Here is a 21,855-nt window from a genome sequence, read left to right on the forward strand (position 1 = left end):
ACCTTGGCGTTTCTGGATTATAGGAAATATTTGTTAGCTTTCTTTGTCTCCTTTATCATTCCATCAAAGAGCATATTGACCCCAAACCCATCCTTGAAAGACCGTCCACGATCCGTCGTCAAGTCCATCAGCGCATCATGGATGGCCAGGCAGCCCAACAACCTGCCTCCAACCAGCCAGTCCCACCACAGCAACAGCCGTCTTTGATCCGGACAGACCAAGTAGCTAAGCTACCGCATCTCAACGATGCTCAGAAATCGCAACATACCCAACTAGTCCGAGGCTTATGGGACATCCTCAACTCACGCGATCCCTCAAGCGAAGAATACCGAAACGCACAACTAAGGCTTATGCAGGTGTCGCAAAATCTGATGAAAGGGATGCAGCTATTCAGAACAAAGTTGCAGCAGCAACAGCAACAGCAGGCCCAGGCTCAGGCCCAGGCTCAGGCTCAAGCTCAAGCTCAGGCTCAGGCTCAGGCTCAGGCTCAGGCTCAGGCTCAGGCTCAGGCTCAGGCTCAGGCTCAGGCTCAGGCTCAGGCTCAGGCTCAGGCTCAGGCTCAGGCTCAGGCTCAGGCTCAGGCTCAGGCTCAGGCTCAGGCGCAAGTGCAACAGCAAGCTCAGCAGCAGGGTCAGATACAACCGGTGCAGCAACAACAGCAGCAACCCCAACAAGCACAGGCCGCTCAAAATCCGCAGCCCGCTCAGTCAAATAGCAATCCAACGGCTTTCAGTCAACTTTTACCAGCTATCCAGGCCAAGGTCAATACCGTGCAATTCCAGTTACCTCCCAATGGCACCCGAGAACAAACCGCCAACTGGCTAAATGAAGCTAAGCTTCGGTACGGAATGGCGCTACAAAAACAGGAGATTGGGCGACAAAGAAGTCTGGAAGTACGACAACAAGTGCAAGCGCGCCAAAGTGCCGGGGGCGCTGGGTCGATAAGCGCAGAGGAGATGCAAGCATTCAGGACGCGACAGCTACAAGCAGAGAAGTTGTTTCGCGAAGGACAGGAATTCTTAAAAAAGTTCCAAGAGCAGCAAGAAGGGTTTAGGGCTGCCCGAGCGGGCGCTGCAGCACAACAGCAACAAGGTGCCCCAGCGCAGCCGGTAGGACAATCGCAAGCTCCAAACCAACCAGCCACTGCGGCGGCCACTCCCGTCAGCACCTCTACGCCTGTTCACCCAACACAGCAACAAGCACCAGCACCACATACAATCAATTCTGCTGTCAATGCAGCTAGAGTCCAAGCTGGTCAAGCACAACAACCAAGTGTTCCCCCTACAACACAAGCAGCTCAAGTTCCAAGTGCTGCGCCTCAGGCCCAAAGTCAGACTCCTACCACAGCAGCCACTCCAGTAACAGCGCAACCACCTGCTCAGCCCGTTGCAGCCACAGCTCAAACTGACGGGGCAACTATGGCAGCTCCTGGTGCTCAAGGCCAGCCCCGCCCACTTTCCCACGAAGCTGCCATCTCTCAAGCTGCAAAATCTTACCAGGGCAACAACCAGCAAGCCCAACAACCAAACCAACAGGCCCAGCAAGCAGGTACCCCTCAGCCAGCTGGCACCCCTCATGCCCATCCTCCTGGTTACATTCAGAATCGTTCAGCTGAGACTACCAGTCGTAACCACAACATGGCTATCCCAAAGAATTTGAACGTCGCAGCTCCAGAGCCTGTTGCAATGGGGACCCCTCGTCCTACTCTTTCAGGAGGTCCCAGCCACGGCGCCATGGGTGTCATGGGTCAGCCTGCTATTCAGAAGCATCCTGGCTACGTCCTTGAGGGCGAAGGTCAGCGCGTATTGAGCAAGAAGATGCTCGACATTTTGGTTCGTCAAGTCACTGGCGGAGGTGAGGGCGAGGGCCTCACTCCTGACGCTGAAGAGGTAATGTCTCATCCTCACTATAATCGTTACATTTACTAACATTAATACTCAGTTCATCCTTCAAATGGCCGACGACTTTGTCGACGACGTCATCACAGCAGCCTGTCGTCTCGCCAAACTCCGCCCATCATCCACCCTCGAGATCCGCGACATCCAACTCGTCCTTGAGCGCAACTACAACATGCGCATCTCTGGCTTTGCTACTGACGACTTGCGTACTGTCAAGAAGCCTCAGCCTGCTCAGGGCTGGACTCAGAAGATGTCTGCCGTCCAAGCCGCAAAGGTTACTCAGGGCAAGGCCGAGTAATTTCCTTCTTGAGCGATGACGTTCACTTCCTTTCACGATGAGATGGGTTTAGTTCAGTTCACGACAATAAACATGGAGTATGGCGTCTATGGTATTCACAAAGCATATCATTTTTTTTTCTTTCGTTCCCTCAAAGGGCAGAATAGTTGGGTCAGTAAAAAAGGGCTTGGATTGAAAGGAGTTTTGATTACCTACTAGCTAGGATCCAGGTTTTGTCCCTGGCAAGTTTTTGTTTCTAATTAATACTATCAAATACCTACCCTGCTTTTCTAGGAAGGGGGGGGTTGAATGATAACAATAATACACATCCATCCATATCCTTCTTCTCATTAAATAAGATTATCCACCTATTTCCCTCGACTCTCAGAACCAGAGCTCCTACCTTCCTTGTTATCTTTTTCTTTATCATCGTTAGAACCACCAAATCTCCACATCCAATCCTTCCCCTTTCTGCCTCTCTCATTCAACCACTCGGCATCCTCCTCTTCGACTAGAACCCTATCACTGTTTCTCGGGCTGCCACCACCGCCGCCGCCGCCGCCAGCTGACGATCCACTACCACCACGAGCTCTAGCACCTTGTCCTCGGCCGCGACCAGATGGAGATGGTGAGCTAGAGCTTCGTAGCCGTAGCTGCCGGGCACGGTCACGGGTTATTGCAGCTGCGATAACTGCATTGGGGATTGCAGTTGTGGGAACGTCGTCTGTATGTATTTCGTTATCGTTACCGTGAGTGTGGTCGTTTGTTGACGATGTAGCTGTTGGCGTCCAGAGTCCTTTGCCCCCTGTTCCAGGGACCGTTAAATGGATATTAGTCCGTACATGCTGCTGCTCATCATGATCATCGTGACTGTCGTGGTCATGCTCATGCTCATGCTCATGCTCATGATCCAACGACGACGGCGCCGAACTCGTCGTCCACAACCCTGGCCTCCCAGCCCTCGGCACAGCAGCTGCCGCCAAAACCTCCGCAACCTCCGTCAACCCTTCCCCAATCGAATGATGATCTCCGCTCAGCCTCTCGTCACCACTTGCAAGTGCCAAATCCTCGAATTCATCGTCGTTCATGTTTATCAAGCCCATTTCAGTGTCTGTTGTTGCTGTTGCATTGTTGGCGATTTGCGCTGTCCAGCGGCGGGAGAGATATCGTTGCATTCTGGAGAGGGTGTTTAATCCATCTCCTCCGCCTATGAGAGCAGATCGGATGCCGTTGGATATCGTTCCCTCAGCGTCGGGTACGATGGGTGCAGTAGTTGTAGTAGTGGCGGCGGCGGTGGTAGCTGTGACACCAGCACTACCAACCAAATCTACCGGTCTCAGCCAGTGCTTGATCAGTGACCACTTCAATCTTGCTAATCTGCCTTCAACATGTACATAGTCTCTCGGACCATTTCGAGACCACAGTATCGGGTTACGATTGGCCATTTCTTGGAAAAATGTCTCGTACACGATCCGTTCGTGTGGTGAGCGGCGACGACTGTCGGATGAGCCGCCTTTCATAAGAAAATAAAAGGTGAGGACGCCGAACATGAAGGGGATGGCGGCGATAAAGTACCATTTTATGCTGGGATTGTTGGAGAAGGTGTCGACGTTCATTCCTGAGACGTTTAGTCTACCGCCATCCAGACCTCTGGGGGGATGGATATACGCACCGAAGAAGCCAACGATGAATGTCAGGGGAAGGAATATGAATGTTATCCAACTCAATCTCCACACTGTGCACGTCAGCATGTTTTTTTGTGTCTTTCTGGTTTTGAGAAAGGAGACGTACTGCTAACGCCTAATTCGAGACTGTGTCTACTATCCCTAATCGACACACTCTGATACAGCAACGATATCAACGACTCCGTCGGCTTGGTCAGATCCTCCGTAATCAGATTCGTCAATCTCTCAAAGTCACTGGGACTATCTTCTAGCCAGTTGTCTTCTGTGTCGACATCATCTACCATCCATTAGCCTGGTTCAGTTCCAAAAAGCCCACAGGTGTGGGAGGATACCAGTCAACTCATGCAATCTAGTCTTCATCTGCTGCATCACACTCGCATGCACATTCACCAACTTCTCCACCTTCAACCACGCGCTCGAATTCTCCCACAACTCCGGCGCCCTACTCTCATCGTCCGGTCTCTCATAAATCTTACCCTCCAGGATGGTCATATGCGTAACCGCATGATCCAGAAACGCGTCCCAGGCCATTACCACGGCCTTGAAGATATCACTCAATATCGCCTTGGAGCAATTCAGCGCAAGTTTTGCGTCGTCGTCTTCGGCGGGGTCGCGCGATTCAAATGCTAGATGAAACGGTAAACGACGCCAGCGACATTCAAGGTCCCGTCTGGCGGGGATCAAGGTATCGTCGATGTTGCCAGAAGACGAATTGTCGAAGATGATGATTACATTGCCATTATCCAGATGGCGGAGTCGTTGCAGTCTGTGCAGCTCAAGCTTGTCTTTGAGAGCGCCGTTGAGAGTAGTGATTTCGCCGTCATCGTCTTCATCTCTATAGACGTCAGGCGGATAAAAGTGTTTTCGTAGCGGGAGGTCATCGCGCGACAGTCTGTTTTCGGAGGGTGCTTGTTTGTGTTGGATGTAGCAACTCAGACGCTGGACGAATACGTCATGGCCGCATATAGGCTCATCTACCAATCATCAGCATCACCTCCTGAAGACCTCCTCAAGATCTGTCGGCGGAGGGAATACCATTCTCATCAAAATCATTCAACTGCATCAACCTATCCCTCCCCCCTCCCCCCTCCCTCTCCCCATCCGCACCCCGAGTTAAAGTTCTACGAAAGCTCTTCATATAATCCACCCCAAACGAAGTCTTATTAACCCGCCTCCACGGATCATACGTTACCTTCCACGTTTTCCCCGCGAGGAACGGCTTCCCACCCCTCAACTCCGGGTTTTTGTAGCGTAAATACCGCCCAAAATCAGACATCCCGGACCCATCCCCATGCGATTTGGCGGAGATATCGAACTTCCTCATCAAGAACGGAACAGCCCAGTCGGCGTTTTGCACGTGAATGACTCTCATCGCTGGCTCGGAATCTTGCGATTGATACCTGCAGAATTGGCGCAGGGTCTGGAGATTAAAGATTTCTTGAGCGGCGACTTTGCGGATGTGAGAGCGTGATTTATCTACCCCCTATACATCAGAATGCAACCACATACGAAATGAAGGTGGGGGGAGGAGGCAAACCGCTCCGCGCAAAATCAATCATGAGGACTCGACCAGCCTGCTGGTCCAGGTCGGAGTATTCCTTGTGCCATTTCAAGCCTGGGCCTTGGAGGAGGCGTGCTATTACAGTATTAAACTAGCTGGATTCATGCAGGCTCAAAGATGCACTGGGACGAACCATTCCGTCTATTGCGAAGAACATCTTCATGGCTCCTTCTCTTGCCATCATAGCCATCTTTAGGATCATGTTTGTCGTCGCCCTTGGGGATTTCGATGTGATCTGATATCCGGCTTTGGGATGCATCTACCTCAGTTCAGTCAGTCAAACAGTCATAATCATATAGGGGGTATAGCCGGAAGGGACTACCTCTACTAGAACTTTTCTCATTCTCGTTCTCCGAATCGAGCTCAGCCCTCCGGATATTGCGATGGTCTGTCGGCGACGAGGAGGCCGTCACAGTTAATGGGGGTGCTTGCCATGCGGGCGCGTTCGTAGTCAGATTCACTGGTAGTACTGATACATCCTCGTCCGACATTCTGTATACACTTCTTCTCCTGTACCCACCCTACTAGGTATATGTCTCTTTCCTGTACAAGACACGAGAAGAAAACAGAATCAAATAATTTCCTGAAAACATGAATAGAAATAAATATAAATATAAAAAAAAAGCTACGTAATAGTTAAAAAAAACTCCCCCATGACTCGCAAACAAACAACCCCAAAAAGAACTAATTTAGTTAACTAACTAGTTACTACGTAGTAACTAACTAAAAACGTGACATGAAATGACCAAGAGGCTACTACTAAATCAAACTAAATCTGCTAGATCTGCTAAAAATGTCAACGATTGTCAAGGCTAAACTGAAAGTCTGAAACTCCCGTCTACAAAATCGAGAGATCATTGCTCAGCCTAGGCGCACGACCCTCAACATTTGAAATGTACATACACCAATGTACGTACGCCTCCAAGGCATGAGCATGAGTCGGAAATGCCTAGCTAGAGATAGGGGGGGCTAATAGCTACACCACCTCAAGCAGAGCCGCGCCATTCTGCCTACGGAGTAGATCATGGGGCCGAATCAGCTTGAGAATTAGGTCATTTGCCTCGATATGTTTATGTGTCACATGTCAACAACTCAACACTGGGCTTACTTTTTTTATTATTCGGGTGAGAATAGTGTGAATATCATGGATGGATGAATGTATCAAGCAGCTTTCAATGTTCCCCCTCCTCGTTTCAATGTTCGGTGGATGTTGGCTTTACCAAAATATACATTTCAAATCGGCTCTCTCAATTCTCACTATAAATCTTTTCTGTTATTTTATTTTCTTCACTTTACTCGTCTTTCCAAGGCTATACACATATACCCCCCGCTTTCCTCCAATCTGCTTCTCCAAATCCCTTTCAGGTTCAGGTTTATACAGTATAATCCAATCCTTCCAACTCCTTCCTCACCGAATCCTCCGTCTGGATCTTCTTCATCTGCGTATCCTCCAACTTCTCGCCGGATGCGAGTCTCATCTTCAACTCGTCGATGGCGCGCAACTTCTTCAAGAGGCCGCGGATGCGCTTGTCTTGAGCAGAGTTGGGTTCTGCGGCCGGTGCTGGTGCAGCTGGGGCGGCAGGGGCCGCAGCAGGAGCAGCGGCAGGTTTGGCGGCTTGTTTGGCGGCTCCGTTGACGTTGCTTTCGGCGCGGTTGCGGTTGCGGCTCTTTGATCGGTTTTCACGGCGATCGGGGCTTGGGTTCAGACGCTGACCCTGTTGAGGACCGGCAGGAGGGGCGAGTTCTCCTCCTTCCTTTTCGGCCGTCTCTTTGGCCTTCTTGGCTTCTCGTTTCTTCTTGTTCTTTGCAGCTGATTTGGATAATTTCTCATCCGCTGCGGCTGCTTCAGCGCCTGGAGGTAGAGCGACTCCACCACCAGGTGCGGCGCCAGGAGGCACAAACTCGACGGGTTCTGCGCCGGGGACTTCTCGTCTTCTGGGCTTGCCGAATCCGTTGATGGACGCTGCGCCAAAAGAGGCGGATCCACCTTCTCTGCTGAAAGCTGCGCCACCCTCGTCTTCACGCTTAAAGGCCAACGAGGTGGTTTGTCCGCGGGCTCCTGGTGGGCGGTATGCTCCCACTGGCTTGGATGGGACTTTCTTCTTGGCAAGGTAATCCAATGCAGATGCATGAGGTGTTGGGAGTGGGTGGAATGGATCGCCAAGGGGTTGTTCCACCTGTCCTTGTGGACGCCAGCACACCTGGTACAACTCGTTCATGTCTTCGTTGTATTGAAGAGCACCGGTGACATGCCAGATACGAACTCCGTTGTCAACTCTCAGTCGAGGGCTAGTGGTGGCTGTAAGAATGTGCTTTCCATCAGGCGACCACTCGCATACAGTCGCATTAGACCCTTCAATGGTGGTGATTTTCTGGTGACCCTTTTCCAGGTCATAGATATCCATCTGGCCTGCCAAGTTACCAAAACCAGCGACGACAACAAATCGGCCATGTGGCGAAAACACAATCGTATTTCGCGGTGCCAATGGGTAGCTGTGCGTAGCAACACCACGGAAGTTGAAAATAGTCGTCTTGGCTGGCATGAATCCATAGACAACTCCGAATTCCTTCGAGTTGGGTGACCATGTCACGTCGTGAATAGGACCTTCTCTGTCGAGATCGATTCTAGAGTCGAAAGCTCCGGTTGCACTCAACAAGTACAGAGTCGTCTCGCCATAGTAACTCTTGCCGGATCTATCCACATCGGTTTGCGCCAAAACAATAATGGAGGTGCCGGAGTTGTTCCATTTGAGCTGGACCTTGTCGCCTTTGAAGAAAGTCTTTTGCGAGACCGGAGTATTGAATTGGGGAACTACAAAGACCTTGACTGAAGCCGGTTGTCCCTGTGAAAATTAGCTTGAGATCAAAGCTGTAGGATATGCGAAACAAACCTTCCGCTCTGGCGTAAAGACCGCAATCGCCTGACTCTTCCCAGGCGACAACGCAAAATCAGCAACACCCTCCACGCGGAGCTTATTCCACACATTCGAGAGATCATGGCTCTTATAAAACTGAACCTCATTTGTCACAACGCGAGCGCAATAACGCTCGTCAGAGGTATATTGCAAGTTCCAACTGGTCTGCGATTTCTGGACAAAACGACCGACCACTGCGTTTTCGTTCTCTCCTGCTCCGTCCCTTGCGTGAGCCTCAACGTTCCACACCTTAAGGTTCTTGACAGCGTCGCCATTTTCGTCTTTCGTGAGCCGTTGCCAGGTGATCACGTATGTGCCGAGGGGGGAGAAGCCTAGTTCAAAGACGTTGTCGGCGGGGAGAGTGGTGATCACGTGGCCGACGGAGGGGTCGATAATCGTGACGCTGTAATAATTAGCCAAATTTTCTTAGAACATGATGCGGAAAAGTAACAAGCATACCGTTCGGGAGATGCCCAAGCGAAGTAGCGTCCACACGGTGAATAGGCGCTGCAGCGGAGGTTTCCTTCGGGTCTGTCGAGGTCAGCTCAGAACTTGTCGCCAATCCAAGGAAAACAAGACAAACCTCTCAAAGCCAGGCACAGGCTCATATAAAGGCGAGGCGTCCAAAAGACCAATCCCCTTGAGGGTGCGAACTATTTACCGTCAGATCTCACTCCAACCGCATTTCCTGTTTGCAAAGATAAAGACAAACTCACAAGCAATCTGACTAGGAGCCGCCATAACTATTCAAAGTCACAGCAAACTAGCTTTCAGACAAACGAAGAGTAGCGGCTTAAGGAGATAAAAGACGTCCTTGTGACGAGAATTTGATTCCGTAGATTCTTGAAAAATGTTTTTGGCGCAGACGCAGATTCTGGGCTCTTGATTTAGATCGCGAGCGGATATCGAACAGGAAATAAAAATTCCTTCAAGTATTATACGTTGGTTTGAAAAGTAGCTTGTTTCTGGTTCGATTTTTCTAAAGAGAAGAGGGTATCGGTCTGAAAGCGCAGTCCGTCAGTTGCGTCACACCTTTGTATTTTTTTTTTTTTTTTTTTTTTTTTTCCTTTGCGGTGCAATTGACAAAGTAAAAGCCAAAAATGAGTTGCCAAATGCAATCCTCGAAGAAATGCATCCAGCGCAAGGAAGAAATAAACTCACCCAGTCGCGCAAAGGCAGAAACAAAAAATATTTCCTTTCCCAGAGGCGAGACGAGGCGAAAAATCAACGTCGATCGATCGATAGGTACGGTACGCACGGTAGTCGTGTAGCAGGGAATCAAGCTCTTCCGAATTTTCTCGTGCTTGACAAGTAAATGCCAGCAATATGACAAGGCCGAGAGCCGGGGGGGCGGACGGGGAGAGAGAAGGGGGTTGAGAAGAAAAAGCGGTGCGAAGAGAGAAGAAGAGAGGAAGAAGTTTCAAATTGTTGTTGTGTGGAGAGAAGATTTCGGCGGCGGCGAAACGTTGGCTTAGTTGCGGTTTAGTGGCTTAGTTGGGCTGCTAAGGGCAACCGGGTAGCCTAACTGCTAGTAACCTCCCAGGGTTGGCTACGGGTAGATCATCTGTCTACAGAGAAGATGTAGATCGTCTGGTTTTTGACTTCATCTTCATGAAGAAGTTGCATAGCTTAAGCACAGCGCTTTTATTCAATAATTATAGACCAAATCACAAAATACTCCAGATAACCCTTGCCACTCGCTCATCATATTCATATACGCCACACCTCATTCCCACGCAAAAGTCATAGTTAACGTATTCAAACATGGCACAACATATATCGCACAGAAACTAATCGCACAGTTTACCCCACAAACCTATCGTCCGCCAGGAGAATCCTGATCATTCGGGCCACCCACAAGTCGCGGCGTCCGAACAGTCGTATCGACAATATCAGAATCATAGGTCATACCATCGACCATGCGCGCATCATCACATGGCTCAGGGGTATTCGATCCGGCCGGCGACGGAGTGAAAAACCGCTGCTGCTGTTGCGAAATAGTAGCATACGGGTTGTTACTGCCAAATCCACCACTATTCTGATTCCCAGGCGGACTCCCAAAAGTCGACGGTCGAGGATTCGTACCCGTCGATGATGACGACTGCAACCGAACCAGTCCCCCAGGAGCACCAACACCACTACCACCACCGCCACCAGCAGGCGCACTAATAGTAGAAATCGGACCGCTAATCGTACTATTTGCGCCTTCACCAAAGCCTACCAGACTGGCATTCCCTTCATCGCTCATCCTATCATCGACATCGTCACTAACGCTTGAATCGTGGTCTTGATCTTCGCTCATTTTATCGGGATCAAAGGCGTCGCTGCCGCTAGCCCAGGTTGTCTGTCCGCCGACGCTGCCTGTGGCACTTGCGCTGCCGACTGTGCTTCTTTCTTTGAGGAGTTGTTGCGGGTAGCTGTCAAAGTACCCTTGTTGGTTGTTATAGTTGTTATTGTTGTTTGCGCTATACGGTTGTTGACCGAAATGTCCGCTCGTCACTGTTGGTGCCAGCGATCCTACGCCGGACACAATATTCTGATTCCCCCCTCCTCCGCCTCCACCGCCGGCCCGCGCAGTCGCTATGCGCTCCAATCCGGCCAGACGTGAAATTCGATCCGCGCGCTCTGCTTCGAGAGTTGATGTTGATGTTGCGGATGCAGAGGATGACTGATGCGTGTGTCGCGTGTGGGGATGTGGATGGCCCTGGTGGCCGTCTTTGATGGCTGTCGTTGATAATGCGGAGAGGGACGTTGTGCCCGAGTTTGGTGTGCCTCTATCGGACAGTCAGTCAGTATATAACTATGTCTTATTTCATGAGTGTGTTTGCGCGGGTTGTACGTACGGCCCCATATCAGACGGAGTGACGGGATCTGACGGTGGAGGCGGAAGATTGATGAGTGTTGGGGTCGACATTCTGTTTTCCGTCATATTTCTTTCGCCAGATAATCTGTCTCGAGTAGATGTAAAGCTGATGATGGACCGGTCGATAAACTCGGTTTTATAGATCGTCAGCTGTTGGCGATCAATTAGTTACTCAACGAACGACGGTCGTTCGAACGATCAACGTCACTCGCACTTTCTCTATCGGTTGTTCTTTCTTTAAATTCTTTCCTTCTTTATTTCTTTTTCTTCAAAACGATTCAATCTTTAGTATAGATACAAGTCAGAAGTGCTCTAGAGTCTCGACACAAATAATGGAGGTGGGGTCAAAAGAAACAACTGTCTGAGCTGAGCCTAAGGCACTAAACGTCAGCCTGGAGAAGTCGAATCGGAGGATTCTGATTGGCTTAATGAAGGTGGGTCACGACGTCATCGTATGTTAGTCAAAATATGGAGATGAAGCATCATTCTGAGTATATTATTGCGGTACTTGATCAGTTGATTTTGTGATAAGTCTGGTGTATATATATAGATATAACTACATAGTATGTACAGGATTCATATATACGTTCATGGTTCTCCCCGCAGTCCGTAACAAAAAAAAAGCCAGACGTAGACACCCTACTGACTGACCTTCCTCCCCTCATAATGAACCCGCAAATTATCAACTTCTTGCTGAAGACGCGACAGATCGGCCAGAATATCTTGCGCGTTAGACGATGACCGTATGTTTTCTTGTTCTGTGGTTGTCGGCGCATTCGGTTTATCGATTGATACTGATACAGTAGTATTACTACCCTTGCTCGACGATCGAAGTCTGCGAGGAGGTGGCGGCGGTGGTGGGAGCATGCCCGTTGTCGGAACACTCTGTTTTATTGATGGTGTTCGTGATGGAGGAGATGATATTGCGGGTGCTTGAGTAGTCTGTTCATCTAATGAAAGCGGATCACCTGGCGTAGACTCGCTTTGCGACAGTGAAGACTTGAGTTGAGAGATAGCAGCCTCTCCCTGAATTCCAGACACCGGTCTCTCAACGCGTCGCAATGGCGGTCGTGGTGGTGTCTTTGCCCCACTGCCTGGACTTAGAGGGCCCTGTGATTGAGAGCTCGGGCTTTTGGGTGGTAGAGATAATCGATTCGGCCGTTCGGTGATAGAGTGTCGGTTGGTATTGGGTCTCATCTGACTGTGGCGCCTAGTAAGAGGTGGTGTAGGCGGTCTTTTTGACCGTGACAAGCTTCGATCTAAAGAGGATACATCATCTGCGGCGCTGGGAGGTTCATTGTTCGGCGAAGAGACCTTAACGGACTGAGACGATGTTGATCCCCGACGATCTGACGGCGAGCCAATCGGCGTTTGTGATAGCGCTGGCGTTGGTGCTGAAAAATCGGACGTAGTCTTTCCCGAGTCGTTAGACTTAATAGGCTTTCCATGATGGGACCTAGGTGGAGGCGGTTTTGGCTTTCGAACACTCTGTGTCCTTTGGATATCGTTTGACGCTGGAGTAGAAGAAAACGTAGACGCTGTTGTAGCTTCAGGACTAGTTTGTCTCGTTTCATAATCCACACTATCATCAGTAGCAGCCCATGTCTGAGCGCGATCTGGCGACTCAACCGCGGCAGAAGCTGTAACTATATCTGGATTTGAAGCCGTCCGACCACTCGCGGGGGTGGTGGTGGTGCTCGCGGCTTCCGCGCTACCCGTCAAAAGCAATCTCGTGAACGCATCGACATCAAGTGTATTCGTCAGTTTCGCCTCTCTCCTCGGCGCAGTTCGGCTGGGAAATGTAGACCGATCTTCTACCGATTGCTCCATGGAAGACCGTCGGTTTAGAATCGCCGAATTGTCAGTCACAATACCATCGGAAGATCGCGGATCAAATGGGTCGGGTTTAGAGTCGTCGGATGAACTGTCTCCATAGTCTTCCAATTGTTGTAATTGCATGGGTTGTGGTGGTGGTGGTGAGCCTCGATGTGTTGTCGTCAACCCAGCAAAGGACACTGCGGGGAAGTACGATGGTGACGTTGGATCTGTCGGCGGAGAAGGTTGCTGTTGAGAAGACGGAGGCGGTGTCACAATGCGAACTACTTTAGGATGAGACGATGATTGATTTTTGATTTCTTCTTTCCCATCTATCAGTCTCATAACATTCTTATAGAGATCGAGGTATACTCACCGTCGACGCTGCTTGTGCCGAACGTTATCGCGTCATTCGGAATCAACGGAAGAACAACACTTTCATTGGTGCTGCTGTTTGTGATGGGCGGGGATGTTATAATCTTGCTACGGCGGAAAGGATTTGATCCAGACATCGCAAAAGAGTTGTGTAGCTTCAAGCATGAAGAATAGAGAGGATTGTTGCGTGTGTCGCGAAGGGAAGAAGATGGAAGAAAGAGAGTTGGGGGGCGTTGTTTTTCCGTGATAAGCTGAGTATATGGCAGCCTGCATATGAACAGTGAACATTGTCCCACAAAGTGCAATACTACAAATACAAACTTGACTTAAGAATTGGCAGAGGAGAATAGTTAGGATAATTCAATCTTGGAATAAAATGTCAATTGTCTGCTCGTAAAACTTCATAAAGATATCAACTAAATTACCGCCATCCATGGAACACTCCGAAAGTAGTTATAGTACATCGCATCAGGGCCCCTTGTATACAGCCATGAAATACGCAACAAAACAAAAATCCACGCTGAACCTTGATCAATATCAAGTTACAAAGTCTCGAGAGACGATATCGCACAATTTATATAAAAATAATAAAACCTGCCAAGGCCTTATGAGACACATGGGCCCTCATTGTACACGTGCCAGGGCTCCCCAACACCAAAGAAGCATTCAGCCAGACGTAGTCCACTGTCGGTCGGTTGCGTGAATGCGATCTGTTCTTTGGGAATGTCTAGTCCATATATGAAATTGCTAATGACGCAGTCGAGTAGGTCCATGCCAATGCCTCTTCGACGCGCAGAGCCACAGGTCCAAATTCGCGAAACTCCAACAATGGCTGGGTCGAACGTTTCGTGAACACTGACGGAGGAACTTCGATGGACGTCGCTACCATTAGTCACGCCGTTTGTCGTGGCACCATTCGCTTGCGCTACATCCAATTTAACGGGATGCGCTTCCCATATTCGCTCCGCAAGGCACAATCCCATACATTTGCTATCCTTCATATGAAGAAAAACTTTATATCGATCGGTTTCTTCTTTCGCTTCGTTCTTACGTAGACGTTTCGGCGGCTCAATCTGGCTCCACAAGGTGGCGTCATCGATTGGCGGTGATGATAATTCCCTATTAACGACATCAAGCACTTTCTTTGCCTGATTCCTTGTTGATGGTGATGCCTTTCGGTCTATAATCACAATATAACCCTCATCGCATCGCGCAGCCTCGTAAACCCAACGCGACGCGTTTCCTCGGACAAACGCTCTGCCTAGATCAATACCAACGGAATTCATCGAATGGAACTTGTCGTGCAGATCGGCGTCCTCGGCGTTGGATGGTACGTATTCCATACCACATAGATTGCAGCTGCGTCGCACAGTAATCCCGGCGTCGATCTGTAGTTGCTTCAATACAGGGGGTTGTTGTGGCTGACTCTTCTTCGGCTGATCCACCAATGACCGGACACTATTCGAATTCACCTCTGTCAAGGGACTGCCGCCTGACTCCTTGGTAGACGATTTCTTGCGCTTCAAAAAAGAAAAGGCCGGTTTACGCGTGTTGGCAGGAGGGGGTGTCAAACGAGGAGGGGGCGGTGACGATGGTGGTGTTGACAGATCATCATTGTCGTCTTCGTCTTCTTGCGTTATTTCCGAGAATATGACAGAACCGCGCCGTGATGGGCTGGATGCAGTCACAGCAGTCACGGCAATGGACGATTCGCGAATAGCATATCGCAAGTTCGACTCGGCGTCGTCCGACTCGTCGGCGACTTCCACGCGTCGTTTTTTGGCGGCATGGAAAGTGTCATCATCGTAGATACGACGGGCAGGTCTCCCGTAAGTTTTCATGAGGCCCCTGACGCGGTTAGCACGTTAATTGTACAATTGTATTTGGGATATGGTAGGGTGACCTCAAGGGAGGGCGAGGATTCAAGGGCGCGTCGAATCGAGCAGATGGAACATACCTTTTAAATGAATTTGTGACCGTCCACGGCATCTCATTGAAATGTGTTCATGGATGATATAAAAGCGATGAGGATGAATGAATTGGCGAGGATACAGGTATTGTAGAGAATGCGGTGTCAACAAAAGCAATCCACGCGTGGGCAAAATTATCTGATTTACTCGGCTGCAAATGGAAACGCGACAGGTGGCGCTAGTCCTGTTTGGGCTATATTAATCGACCTCTTTGGCTGCCAAGAAAACGTCACTCGCAGGCCATTCACCCCGTTTTCCTTTTCTCCCTTGTCCGACGAGGATAATTCGGATTTTAAAAAAGTCTTCGGTCAAAAACAAGTGAGGTCCTGCCTGACTGTCTGGCCCGTCTCTTTGATGCTGTTTCGGCGGGTTTGGTGTCGATTACGCCAGCCAAGCTCCCTCGTGTCGGCTGAAAATCCCTCGATAGCGCTTCCTTTTCCCTTGCAGCTCTGGCTCGTGATATCGCTGTATGAAGACGCAAGAGGCAAGAGTCAACTCGAATCGACTATCGACGCAATCTATTGTTCAGGAGAATAAAGAAAGGAGAAGCTCAACCAAAAAGAAATGAACAGTTAAATTCGCCGGAATCCTTCGGAACAGCCAATCAGTTCGATTAGTTTCTGATCATAACGGAGAAACTAATCTACGTACAATCAGGAGGCGAAAATATCCACGACAATGAGGAATCACTCTCCACAGCTCACTTCACTACTACTACTCGTAGTAAAGCCAAGAAGTTAGATTGTACGTACTTGCGTAGGTAAGTTCGTCGTACGTTGACACGAGCCTTTTGTTCAAAGAGCGATGAAAATGGTTGTATGAGTCAGTATCCTTGTCCAAGCAAATCTGCCTGCCTATCTACTTCGTCCTTCTTTTGTGCCTTGGGAACGAACGGTCATGTCTGTCTGATCTTACTCCTGTCGCATCTGGCGTCTCTTTCTCTTGCTCTGCCACTCTTTTTGACTCTGTGGTCGTATCAGGACCTATCCTGCAGCTGTGATAGGGTGGGTGGGAGCTAACGTGGGCCCTCTAAGGAGCAGCGATCCCCAGCCAATGCAATGTATTGGGCGCTTCGCCCCCCTAGCTTCGTTACTTTAACCACTCAAACCCCCCGTGGATACCACAGGCCCAGAGCTCATGCTAGGTTACTCTAGTCTCTTAGTCTCTTACGGGAGGAGAAATAGAAAGCTTTGGCCAAATGGTGTCTGTCGCTTTGCTGACTTTGCCACCACCAAGTCGTCCTAGTCACTTAGCAGGAAGTTAGTACGAGACTACGAGTAGTCACAGCAATATGCCAGATTGACATGCAGGCCCCAGTCGAACCGCGCTCCTGAGTGGTTGCGGCCTGGTCATAAGATGGGATCTTATTGGCGCTTGCTGGGTACCCTTACCGGTGACTTTGGTGTGACCAATTAATTTACTGGCATGTCTGACATGACACTGCCGAGTAGTCTCGTGTCTCTTGTGTCTGTCTCCTGAAATAACCTTTATTGCGAAAGCTCAGGCTACCAAATAGACTCACACACCAGCCATCATCGCTCTAAATTACAAATGATTTTGCCTACCGTTCAGGGGATTGTTATTTCTCCCTCTTGGGGTCGCGCGTTTTGGGCAATACGTGGCCCGGCTGATAATCGGGCTCTGGCTTGTCCATCCATGGTCATTTGAGGTCGTACAAGCCGTAGATCCATCCGTCTTGACCATTCAACCCGTCGTGAACAGTTAACTACAGAATTCTTTCTATGCACTTCGTCGTGTTTCTCCGCTTTTGCCTTACCTGAGTGATCGATTCAAGTTGTTAGGCTGTAGACATGAGCGCCAGGGCTGGGCACGGCTGAGAGCATTCACTGGCTAGCTGGATCTGGGGCTTACAACTAAACTTAGATCAAGCTATGTAACTAAGTATCTATCGAATCAAATAAGCCAGCCCGGATGAATATAGTAAATCAGCCGCATGGAACAGGTAGCTGAGATGGACAAATTAAATGTTGGAGTTGCGGTTGGGTTGTTGCCTGCTTCGTGCGAGCTCAGATTGAATACGAGGATGCTCAGGATAGGGCTGCGCTTTTCTCCGCCTTACAGCTGTCCATAGCTATCAGCCTTTACTCTTTAATACGTACTACAGAGTATACATGCTAGAAATGAGAATAGCGATTGTCCTTAGTGAGCACATTCTAAGATGAGCACTTTAGCCCTGACAAATAGGTAAGCGAATGATACATACATGCTACGCAACCGTTTCACATCACCCTGGAGCGTCCTAATGTAGGAAATCCGTTGATGTACGACGTACTAGTTCTACCTCAGGTACGGTTGTACCAGCAGAGACACACTCCGTCGCTGACATCCGAGTTTATAGTCTCTGTTTCCCTGAGGAACTTAGTTACCTAAATGATTCACCATCCAGATGATCCCGGGGATCAAGTAGCGGGGAAATATCGGGGGCTTTTTTAGAATGTCACCGATCCGGCCCATTTATACCTACTCGTAGTAAGTATACTCTGTGGTACGTATCCGCCGCTATCTGCAGACAAGCCAACTTCGTAGAAGATTGCGATATCGTATAGCGGACGGCATGGTTCATCTGTTGAGCATCAAGGAGACCGCCGAATGAATGATCTGGATACGTGCAGATATCTGTCTTTGTTGGTGCCTCGAATGGATTACACTCGAATAGATCATACGTACGAATCCGCGTAACCTCGAACCATGCAGATGATCCATCACGAAGTCGGACCGGACTGTCAAGGAGGAGGGACTCAAAGTCATCAATAACCCGTGGAATCTCCGACGAGACGGAGTATCGGCTGACTAACGCAGAACGAGCCAATGATACGTCGTATATCCTGCCCCCACCGTTGCTTCCCCTTCTGTCGGCTTCTCTGCATGTCATGTCAGCGCGCATTCCCTCTCTCTCGGTCCTATATTCCATTCTCAACTGTCCTCGCTTCTCTCCTCTTTCTCTCCGATTCTCAATCATCTGTCGAGTAAGGAGAAGTCCTGGCGTTGTCTGAGCTCGCGTGATATTCATCAATTAAGTTTGACTATCTCTCGGACCCGACAAAATCTCTGTCGCTCCACAATTGAATTAATAAGAACATCAAATCAACCACGACAACAACCCCGACAGCAAACAGTGAATAATTGGTGACAACAACGATGTCAACCTCAAGCAACAGTGGCGCAGAAGACGGTGGTAAGAGAAAGCGGCCTAGTAAGTGGTTTACCTTTTGACGTTGAACTTCGCAACATCCTGGAGAAGAATTGGCGCTTGCAGATCCACGCTGGCTAGTCATTCTTTTTTTTCTCCTCCCATTTGACCATTTTCCCTCTTCTTTCTGCCTTACCCCTCAACTTCACACCGAATCTTTTCGCATCAATCCATCCCCCGTTCTATTCCTGCATGGCGTTATAAAAGTTTTTCTTTTCTTTTTTCTGTCAAATTCGCCATCGGATCTTGGATGCTTCAACACATCAGGTCCTCGACAAGTGTACTGATCGACTATGGATGCAGGGACCCAGTCCTGTCCTCCTCCGGAGCTGCCCCAGCTCGTCGCTGAACAACATGTACCGGTTGCGCCTGGCGATAAAGATACGAGACGCCTGATCGTCGTTTTGTCGAATGCTAGTCTTGAAACGTATCGATCTTCACATGGCGGTCGCAACGGTCGCGAAGAAAAATACTCGCTCCTCAACAGCGACGAGCATATCGGTGTGATGCGAAAGATGAATCGGGATATCAGCGATGCTCGTCCTGATATTACTCACCAGGTGCGTATTGCCATAGTCGTGCAATGAGAAAAAGAAACTGACATGTAATAGTGCCTGCTCACCCTCCTCGACTCGCCCATCAACAAGGCCGGACTACTCCAAATCTACATCCACACCGCCAAAGGCGTCCTCATCGAAGTCAGCCCGACAGTGCGAATTCCTCGTACATTTAAACGATTTGCCGGTTTGATGGTCCAATTACTTCATCGACTCTCCATTCGCTCCACCAACTCACAGGAGAAACTCCTCAAAGTTATCAAGAACCCTATCACGGACCATCTACCACCCAATTGCCGCAAGGTCACTTTGAGTTTCGAAGCGCCTGTCGTTCGAGTCAACGAATATATCAGCTCCCTCGGTCCCAAGGAGAGCATTTGCGTCTTTGTTGGAGCCATGGCTAAAGGTCGCGATGATTTCGCCGATGAGTTCAAGGATGAAGCAATTGCTATTAGCAACTACAGTCTTAGTGCCAGTGTTGCATGCAGCAAGTTCTGCCACGCCGCTGAAGATGTCTGGAATATCATCTAGTTGATCAATCGCCAATTATTCAAGGTAACAGGCTTCAAGGATTTATCCCGTCACTAACCGCAAGCTCAGTTCCGGCCTGGCTTTCAACTATTTGCTCTCCACTTGCTCTTGGATCTGAATTTTGATCAACTCTTTGTCGGCCGCTGTTTCTACCACTGTTCGAACCATTGGATTCCTGTTTTATCTGTCCAGGAAAGGCGCCAGTCGTAAGGTGAGGGCTCTGATAACAACATCTCGGCCCTTTCTTATATGGCCCTTTCCTGTTTGACGTCGCTGTCGAGGTTTTTGTTGCGGTGTGATCTGATCTGTTTTTACAACCAAAACGTGGCCAGGTCTCTAGCAAGCCTCAAAACCAGTTTTGTCAAGTGCAATCATTTGACAAAACTGTAACGGAAAAAAAAAATTCGAGGTAGAGACTTAGGGGGCACGCCTGCTTTCCTCTCTGATATTATTTTCAACGAAACCTGGCCTATTTATCAACCAAGGAAGTTAGGCAGTACGACAAATGGGAGAGACTTGATAATGGGATTTGGCCATGAATAGAATGTACATATTCTGCTTAATGACGAATATCCACTACCTACTTGACTATCTAATCACTCTACCAGTAAATATGCCTAATTTGGAAGGTAATCACGTGCGGCCTGCAGGTCGAACAATCTGCTTCTCCTTCCTTTTTTGCCAACGCAGGTCCTATCCCCATCTTCAACACATCTATCGAAGTGCCAAGGCACACACCTTCATACCTAGCCCATGACTTGGTTTCTGATACGGATCAAAGCGCTCTAAAATATACGGAGACATCGCACAAATGTAAAAAATCGTCTATATGTCAACGGATGCTTGTGCTGGACAACTTCGGCTGGTGTCCATTGTCTTTTGCCATCATCAACCCTATGATTGAGAGGCAAGAATTTGTTAGTATCGTCAAGATCCTTGCCAATCAACGGCCTCAATTGGCGCCTTTGTGGCTGGGTGCAGCCATCATGGGCATTGCGAAGTCGACGTTGGCTCATCTACGGATGGATTGATGGCGATTGATTATCAAGCTGCTGCGTAGACTAACACAATACAGTCATTTATCACTCTACAGCCTGCTATTACTATTAAACAGGACACAGAAATGATACGACGCGAAGATGCATGTCGACTACTATTCATCACTGGCGGTGATACATATGCCCGTAGACCTGTTTGGAGTGTGGAAACCATTTGAGCAGACTCGTAGGGAAGACGTAGATCTTGAAGTTCAACTGTATAGCAAATGCGATGATGAACATGTCAAGTATGGATGTTTTCATTGGGGTTGTACTACTGATGGCAAGGGTGTAAACGATACAGCCCTTGTTACGATGCTTTCTGGAGATCTTGCCAATACTACTACGGTATGAAGTGAACAGCCACCCTCTCAATCTCTAGCTTCAGAAGTTTATCATGCCGCAGATTACCCATCTGAGGACCTGTCAGAATATGCAACGCGCAAAATATTCAGTTCGTTAGGCAGTGGAATATCTCCAGCGAAAAACGGATTTATGATCATCCGTTGCTTCACCTTCAGGACTTGATGATTGGTTAACTAGTTAGTTATAGCATAGTTAGCCGATAAGTCAGCCGATAAGTCAGCCGAGCATGTCAGCAAATTGTCGGCATCATTGGGCAGTGTTGAAGAATGGATTAACTCATTCTTCATAGTCAGCGAGTTGCTCTACCACCAAAGACTATGCCGCCGTGAACGAATCAAATAGAGATTCTCCAACTTGAACTGTCATTGGCCCAACCACCTCTTAATGATCGTTCACCAAGAATCAGTATGGCCTTTGACGTGTCAATTTGCCCCCATAGCACTGGAAATAGTGGACTGGAGTCTGGACTCCGGGGGCGTTGGGCAGTTATGAACGGTGCACCCCGTTACCGGCATAGAGGGGACACTTCTTTGCGGTGAGGAAAGTCTCCTGGATGGAAGTGGATCTTTACCTAACCGTCAAATCATTTTCTCTGGGCAATTGGGTCGGTCAGTCAGCATCACTTTCGGTTATTGTGATCATCTACTTTATCATAGCATATGAGCGGAGGATATTGTACAAACAGAATCGATTTTGTTGCGGTTAGATACGTATTCTTTGTTTGCTTCGTTGTTCAGTCCGGCCAGTACGGCCCGCGTACCCGATGCTGGTTAATCATTGCCATTAAGCCAGTG

General features: G+C 49.1%; 8 protein-coding genes across 8 annotated transcripts; 2 read left to right on the forward strand and 6 right to left on the reverse strand.

Moving 5' to 3' along the window:
- Positions 1 to 137: 137 nt before the first annotated feature.
- EYB26_009004 (uncharacterized protein) lies at positions 138 to 2,196 on the forward strand (the record flags this gene model as incomplete). Its single annotated transcript, XM_054268255.1, has 2 exons — positions 138 to 1,889; positions 1,942 to 2,196. The coding sequence occupies 2 exons, from the start codon at positions 138 to 140 to the stop codon at positions 2,194 to 2,196; spliced, it is 2,007 nt and encodes a 668-aa protein (XP_054124230.1).
- A 347-nt stretch (positions 2,197 to 2,543) lies between these two features.
- On the reverse strand, positions 2,544 to 5,912 carry EYB26_009005 (uncharacterized protein; the record flags this gene model as incomplete). Its single annotated transcript, XM_054268256.1, has 8 exons — positions 2,544 to 3,793; positions 3,848 to 3,910; positions 3,967 to 4,137; positions 4,193 to 4,834; positions 4,896 to 5,336; positions 5,398 to 5,496; positions 5,555 to 5,680; positions 5,744 to 5,912. The coding sequence occupies 8 exons, from the start codon at positions 5,910 to 5,912 to the stop codon at positions 2,544 to 2,546; spliced, it is 2,961 nt and encodes a 986-aa protein (XP_054124231.1).
- Positions 5,913 to 6,794: 882 nt separating this feature from the next.
- EYB26_009006 (uncharacterized protein) lies at positions 6,795 to 9,077 on the reverse strand (the record flags this gene model as incomplete). Its single annotated transcript, XM_054268257.1, has 5 exons — positions 6,795 to 8,264; positions 8,313 to 8,739; positions 8,796 to 8,867; positions 8,920 to 8,989; positions 9,053 to 9,077. 5 exons carry the CDS (start codon positions 9,075 to 9,077, stop codon positions 6,795 to 6,797), a joined length of 2,064 nt encoding a protein of 687 aa, XP_054124232.1.
- Positions 9,078 to 10,152: 1,075 nt separating this feature from the next.
- On the reverse strand, positions 10,153 to 11,250 carry EYB26_009007 (uncharacterized protein; the record flags this gene model as incomplete). The annotated part of the gene is made up of 2 exons (XM_054268258.1): positions 10,153 to 11,110; positions 11,180 to 11,250. The coding sequence occupies 2 exons, from the start codon at positions 11,248 to 11,250 to the stop codon at positions 10,153 to 10,155; spliced, it is 1,029 nt and encodes a 342-aa protein (XP_054124233.1).
- Positions 11,251 to 11,838: 588 nt separating this feature from the next.
- Positions 11,839 to 13,526, reverse strand: EYB26_009008 (uncharacterized protein; the record flags this gene model as incomplete). The annotated part of the gene is made up of 2 exons (XM_054268259.1): positions 11,839 to 13,337; positions 13,391 to 13,526. The coding sequence occupies 2 exons, from the start codon at positions 13,524 to 13,526 to the stop codon at positions 11,839 to 11,841; spliced, it is 1,635 nt and encodes a 544-aa protein (XP_054124234.1).
- A 468-nt stretch (positions 13,527 to 13,994) lies between these two features.
- On the reverse strand, positions 13,995 to 15,378 carry EYB26_009009 (uncharacterized protein; the record flags this gene model as incomplete). The annotated part of the gene is made up of 2 exons (XM_054268260.1): positions 13,995 to 15,237; positions 15,347 to 15,378. The coding sequence occupies 2 exons, from the start codon at positions 15,376 to 15,378 to the stop codon at positions 13,995 to 13,997; spliced, it is 1,275 nt and encodes a 424-aa protein (XP_054124235.1).
- A 2,439-nt stretch (positions 15,379 to 17,817) lies between these two features.
- EYB26_009010 (uncharacterized protein) lies at positions 17,818 to 18,252 on the reverse strand (the record flags this gene model as incomplete). Its single annotated transcript, XM_054268261.1, has 2 exons — positions 17,818 to 17,996; positions 18,048 to 18,252. The coding sequence occupies 2 exons, from the start codon at positions 18,250 to 18,252 to the stop codon at positions 17,818 to 17,820; spliced, it is 384 nt and encodes a 127-aa protein (XP_054124236.1).
- Positions 18,253 to 18,518: 266 nt separating this feature from the next.
- Positions 18,519 to 19,658, forward strand: EYB26_009011 (uncharacterized protein; the record flags this gene model as incomplete). The annotated part of the gene is made up of 3 exons (XM_054268262.1): positions 18,519 to 18,573; positions 18,874 to 19,130; positions 19,182 to 19,658. 3 exons carry the CDS (start codon positions 18,519 to 18,521, stop codon positions 19,656 to 19,658), a joined length of 789 nt encoding a protein of 262 aa, XP_054124237.1.
- Positions 19,659 to 21,855: the final 2,197 nt, after the last annotated feature.

This window comes from Talaromyces marneffei, chromosome 7 (assembly GCF_009556855.1).
Source record: "Talaromyces marneffei chromosome 7, complete sequence".
In the NCBI taxonomy this organism is placed as follows: Eukaryota; Fungi; Ascomycota; class Eurotiomycetes; order Eurotiales; family Trichocomaceae; genus Talaromyces; species Talaromyces marneffei.